Raw genomic sequence first — 6199 nt, 5'->3', positions numbered from 1 at the left:
TCATTTCATGTCCCCTTCATGTGTCCTTCATGTGTCCTTCATGTGTAATAACGTGATAACTTGCAGTGCGCCCGGCGGTTCGAGGAGCTGAAGAGCACGGGGGGGTTTCCTCACGTGGACCACCAGTGCAACGCCCTGACGGAGGGCAGCAGCTCGCCCTCAGACGGCCTGTCCACGCTGCTGGACGCCGGGGAGGTGGCGGAGACGGGAGGCGGCCAGAGCGGCGGCAAAGTTACAGGTCAGTTAGTGCCAGGTTTAAACTCTGCACATCTGTCTGCATCTGTAAATCCTCTTTAGTTAGTCTTAAAAACGTTTCTTCAACAGGCTTTAAAAAGTGATGTTAGTTAATAAATGTTGTAAAGTGTCTTTATGTGTGATTGCAGGCTGCCAGGAGACGTTATACATCAACTAGATTTTATTTATTTTAATGAAGGTAAAATGTGACCAAACAGTTTCATAAAGGACTGGAGTTAAATCCTGTTCTACAGATTTAAATAAACATGTTAGTTTAGTACCAACCTCTAAAAATTAACATTCATATCACAATATCAGTCAAATTAATGACAATATGATGTGTTTATTATCACGCAGCCTTCGTTTGCAGCAGCGTCAGACCTTTAGCAAACACTTAAATTACTTAAATTAACTTAAATCAACTTAAATAATATACTTAGTGTGTCAGTATTTTGTTAATTTCTGTGAAAAACACTGAAAGATGTTATTTTCTAAAGTTCAGCTCGTTATTTATGATCAGTCTCGTCCTGCATTAGAAGAGTTAAAACAACTAGTGAGTTAGTGGATGTGGCACTACTGGACCAGCCCACTGTTTTAGAGCAGAACTTTGTTATAATATATAAAAGGTTTATAGTGTATTCACAGTCGCTCTGCTGCCGCCTGCAGGCTCCAAATCGACGGCGTCCGGAAGAGTCGGTGCTGTGGAGAAGAAAGAGAGAAGAGTCTCTGCAGAGGAGAACGACAAACCGCAGAAACCACGAGAGTAAGTACGACAGCCTCGGTGTGTTTCACATGAACGTAGAACAGCGAGTCACTGTTCTCTCCTTCAGCCCCAACATGGTGATCCACGTGTGCGACGAGACCAAGAACCTGAAGCAGGACTTCACGTGTCCCAGAGATCTGCTGGTGAAAGAGATGCGTTACTTCGCCGAGTACTTGTCTGTGGACGCCCAGCGGTGGGAGGAGGTGGACATCTCCGTCCACTGCGACGTGCAGATCTTCGACTGGCTCATGAACTACGTGAGGAGGAACTCCGCGGGAGACGGGAACAAGGACAAACCCCGACTCGGTAAATCCCTGGAGATCAAACCATAACAGACACACCATTATTACACATGGCTGTCACTACCTGTTTGTGTAAACTCGTGGACGGATTCTGCCGGTCACTGAAGGCGGCGTGTGTTTGGTGGGTCACTGGCTGCGTGTTCTGTGTTGTTTGGTTGTTGGTTGTGGGGTTTGCTTGGTTGGTCATGTGGTGTTTGTCGGTTACAGAGCCCAGCAATGTGATCTCAATCCTGATCTCCTCCGAGTTCTTGAAGATGGATACGTTAGTAAGTGTTGTGACGTGTGACGCTAAGTGTGGTGATGTGCTTCGGGCCTGTTGTTTTTCAGATTGGTATGCGGCCCCGGCAGCAACATAATCCCAATAATGTCTCTCAAAAAAGTTTACATCAGCCTGATAATTGGTGATCTGTCCGAGGAAAACAAGAGGCCCATCGTAGAGCTCCGTTAAGTTGTTGCATGAGTGTGTACCAGTGTTACTCACATTGTACCATAAAGTAGTGTTTGGTTAGTATTGGTGTAGGAGAACTGTGACTGTCCCGCCGCCGTGAACGGGCGTATAAGAGCGCTTCGTGTTTGTCCGTGTTCAGGTGGAGGAGTGCGTCCAGTACTGCCACAAACACATGAGCGCCATCGTGGCCACGCCCTGCAACATGAACTGCATCAACAGCAACCTGGCGACACGCATCGCCGAACTCTTCAGCCACAACGAGGCCGACGACATCCGCGACAAGAAGGACAAGTTCAAAAGGTAAACGAGGTTGGCGGAGTCTTAAAGGACGTCTGCGATTACGCTTTTATTAGTGAGAGTTTTAAAAATGCTGGAAATGTAAATCTTTGTTTTATTTTCCTCCTAAAGCAAATTGTTCCAGAAGAAGATTGAGCGTCTCTTCGATCCAAACTACCAGAGCAGAGATTCACCAGGAAACGCCTCCACTCTCTACAGGTGAGGCCACCGGCCCAACGCTCCTGATTCCTCCAGAGGCACAAAAACAGCAAAGAGAATCTGAGAAAAGTATAAATTAACAACAATAAACTCAATTAAAACAGACAAAACAACAGAAACATTGAACTGTGTAGCCTCCTCACCCAGAGTAGACACACTGATATCAGGGAAAAGGACTAAACTGCAAAGTCGTGCAGCAGCCCGGCCTTAAAGCTGCAGGAGGTAACTTTTATAAAAATATTTTTTCGTCACACTTTGTCCTGACAGAAGAACATGAGACAGATAATCTGTGATTAAATCAGGTTCCTCTGGTTCCTCTGGTTCCTCTGGTTCCTCCTGGGGCTCCTACTTTTATAAATGTCACCTCCTGCAGCTTTAAATGCAGCGTTTGTGTCTGAGACTTTTATTCTTGTGTTCTCTTCGTACTGTCCGCAGTTTGGTTTTCACTATCTGTCGTGTGTGTGTGTGTGTGTGTGTGTTTAATCTCAGGTGTGGTCTGTGCCTTAAGCTGCTGATCAAAGACACAGAGAGGAAGATCTCTTGTGTTCCCGGGAAAATCAACATCGACGCTCGCGGAGAAATCATCTACTCACACATCAGGTATCACAGCAGCTATTCAACGTGAAGAAGCAGCATCCTACTGTGTATATCTATATCTATATCTATATAGATATAGATAATAGACTATATATGTATGGAGCTATACTTGTACATTAAGTGTACTCACAGTGGTTCATCCTTTACTATGAAGAACAGAAAGACCCTTTGACCTTTGTAAGGTGTTAAGATGATTCTGTGCTCATTCACACGTTTACAGACAGAAGAACTGGGATGTGCATAATACCTCACCGTCTGTATAGGAAGCTAAAGTCCTGGGTCCTGTCTACTGGAGAATCTGGGGTTACCATCAACTTCCCACCTGCTCCCGCTGCAACAGGGTGTGTGTGGGTGTGTGTTGTGGATGCACAAGTAACTGAGCACTGATTTACACAGAATATTAACCTTCAAACTCACTTAAAAGGAGTGTGTGGTTGTGTTGTGTGGTGTGGTGTGTCTGTGTGTCTGTGTGGTCTGTGTTGGTTGTGGTGGTGTGTTTGTGTGTGTGGTGTGTGTGTGTTCAGGTGTTTGTGTGTGCAGAGCTTGACCCACTGCAGTTACCACCCACACAGTGTGCTGTACCCTGGCATGATACATTTAGAAAGGCTGGCATGGTGAGGAATCTACCCCTGCCTGCAACCACGAGGGTTCTCCGCTTGACCCCAGTGGTATGCCCAAGATGTATGGACACACACACACAACACACACAACAACCACACCAACACACACACACCACACAACTTTATATCCCTGTTGGTGATGATGCCATTACTGTTATTTTTATTGGCCCAGTTAGTTTCCAGCTGGGAGTTGAGCGTGTGAGTTGTAAACAGCTTTAACACCTACAAACCTTAAAAAAAGTTTACTTTACATTCATTATAATCAACACAACAGAAGGTTTGTTGTTTTATTCACAAATAAAACAAAAAAACACTGAAACAAGAATTTTAACAAATGACAATCTATTCATAACTATTAACTATCTATATATCTATAATATTAATATATAAATGCAAAATAAACTAATATTTAGAATAAAAACACTAAATCCTACTCCTGCCTTTCTAACGTTTGAGGGCTCAGAAATCTGTCTGATGTTCAGTCTGCAGGAAAGTTAAGTATTAGTGTGTGGTGTGTGTGTGTGTGTGTGTGTGTGTGTGTTCAGGCTGTAAGATGCGAGACACATAGTGAACGTACCGACGAAGAGAATGTGACGAGCTGACCTTAGCCCAGACCAGAGTCTCAACGACCTGCTTGCTGCCACAGAGACGCAGTGTGTCGTCCAACACACACCTGCAGAGGGGTGAGACAGTGTGTTGTGTTGTGAGACAGTGTGTGTTGTGTGTGTGAGAAGTGTGTGTGTGAGCAGTTGTGTGTGAGCTCCAATGAATAATAATAATGTTTGTTGTGTCAGCAGGGAGCAGAGTCCATCCGGTGCAGAGAAGGTTCAGACTGTACGTTCTCTTGGAGCCGATTGCTGCTGGGACCTCTGAGAGGAACGGCAGCTCTGTGAGTCAGTGTTGTCTCACTTTCCTTTGCCCGTCTGTCTCTCTGGCATGGTGGTTCTGACTTCAGCTCTTTCCTCTTTTTCATCCAGTTCCCTTTTGAAAAACTGAGTCTGCAGCTGGTACGGACTTCTCCCTCATTGCCTTCATCACATCTGCTTATATTCTAACTTCCGACGTCCAACGTGTGTGCAACCAGCTTTTACTGGATTAGTCAAGTGTGTGTGTGTGTGTGTTGTGGTGTGTGTGTGTGTAAAACGTGTGACCTTGCCTTCCAGAGGCATTCAGTCTCTCCTTACCTGAGACGAGGAGTACCACCACGGGTCGGAGGTCACTGAAGATTGAGGGTTGGGGACAAGAGAGCTTGTCCAAAAGAACAAGGGTGGCTCATTCTGTTATTTCTCTTATGTGTCAACAGTCAACAGCAGAAGTTCTGGTCCATATCTGTACGTCAGCACTGTTTGACGCCCCGCGCCTTAAAAGGTCATGTATATGGTCTGTTTTTCTCTAAATGGGATCTCATCAGTTACATAAATGTAACTATCATGCTGTTATTGAAGAAGAAACCTAGATATAAAACAGACAAACTAGAACAAGCAGAAACACTTTGAACTAGTGGTAGAGCCTCACCGATCAACCACAGATAGACACATCAGCTGAGATATATCACGGTGGAATAGTGAGCTGCTGAGACTGCGAAATATTACGATGCATGAGCACCGGCCTTAAAGCGTCGCACAAGAGACAGTGTTACATCTCTCTTATAAAATAATTTTTGGTATCGTCACACTCTTGTCCTGACAGAAGAACGAATGAAGACATGAGTATATTGATAGTTCGATGGTTCATCTTTGGTCATCGCTTACTGGTGGAGCTCTCTCTTGGTTTCGTTCCTGGGGCTTCGCTTAGACTATTTTGAGATAAATGTTGCACCTATCCGCCAGCTGGTTTTAAAGCAGCGCCGTTTATGAGGTACTGAAGCACTCTTTATACTATCTATGTCGCCTTAGACAGCTCCTTCGCTTTTACGTATACTGACTTTCACGCAGGCAGGTATATATTATGGTTTATAAACGTTATCTGTCGTGTCTGCGTTGCGTAGTGTATGATGGATGTCATGTGTTTAATCTCATGGGTATATCGATGGGTTTGTGCCTTATTAAGACTAGAGCTTGAATTCAAAAAGTTGACACTCAGGATAGGAAGTTTACCTTCTTTAGTAGCAGTGTTATCACCACGGGAAAAACTCATTTTAAAACATCGAACGCCGCGGATGAAAATTATCTATATATACTCACACATACAATTGAGGACAATCCACAGGCAAGCTATTGTATTGTAATCGCAATAGCAAAAGCAGCCTTCCTACTGGTTTGACCTTGAAAATTTTGTCTAGTCATTATAAAATCAAATCCGATTAAATCTACTTGATTTGAGCTGTTAATGTTTAAATTCGCAGATTAAATCATGTAGGAGTTAAACTACCAGAATCGATTATAATACGGTAAGATAGAGCTATTACGAGGTAAATGATCTTATATATGTATATAAGCGGCTGTTTTTCTGAATCGTACTAGCTATAGTAAACAAAACTTAATCTGTATAAGACTCACACGTGTTCTAAGTACATTCTAACACTTTACATGAAGAACAGCACACAGACGCACTAGTAACGACCTTTGTAAGGTTTAGAACGTGTAATTCATGTGCTGTATATAAATTAGAGCTTACACGTGTTACAGGGTGAAGAAGATACATTGGCATTGGCATAATACCTTCAACCGTGGATGGTAGATAACATGAGGACTGCGCTTCAAGGTTCCTGGCTTCTAATAACTGGAGAAATCTGGAACAA

General features: G+C 43.8%; 1 protein-coding gene across 1 annotated transcript in view; it reads left to right on the top strand.

The window, feature by feature from the left end:
• The window catches only part of kiaa1841 (KIAA1841 ortholog), a gene marked incomplete at its 5' end in the record, with an annotated part of 4883 nt that extends 1766 nt beyond the window's left edge, over nt 1–3117 (top strand). Inside the window, 8 exon segments of the mRNA XM_035663754.1 lie at nt 67–238; nt 901–997; nt 1065–1303; nt 1507–1565; nt 1887–2047; nt 2156–2242; nt 2732–2842; nt 3060–3117. Of these exon segments, the coding sequence (XP_035519647.1) occupies nt 67–238; nt 901–997; nt 1065–1303; nt 1507–1565; nt 1887–2047; nt 2156–2242; nt 2732–2842; nt 3060–3102 (969 nt within the window).
• Between the last annotated feature and the right edge of the window lie 3082 nt (nt 3118–6199).

Source organism: Morone saxatilis, unplaced genomic scaffold (genome assembly GCF_004916995.1).
Source record: "Morone saxatilis isolate NCDOM2014 unplaced genomic scaffold, NCSU_SB_2.0 Contig19, whole genome shotgun sequence".
In the NCBI taxonomy this organism is placed as follows: domain Eukaryota; kingdom Metazoa; phylum Chordata; class Actinopteri; family Moronidae; genus Morone; species Morone saxatilis.
Note: the sequence above shows the minus strand (reverse complement) of the source record. Positions and strands in the feature narration are given on the sequence as shown.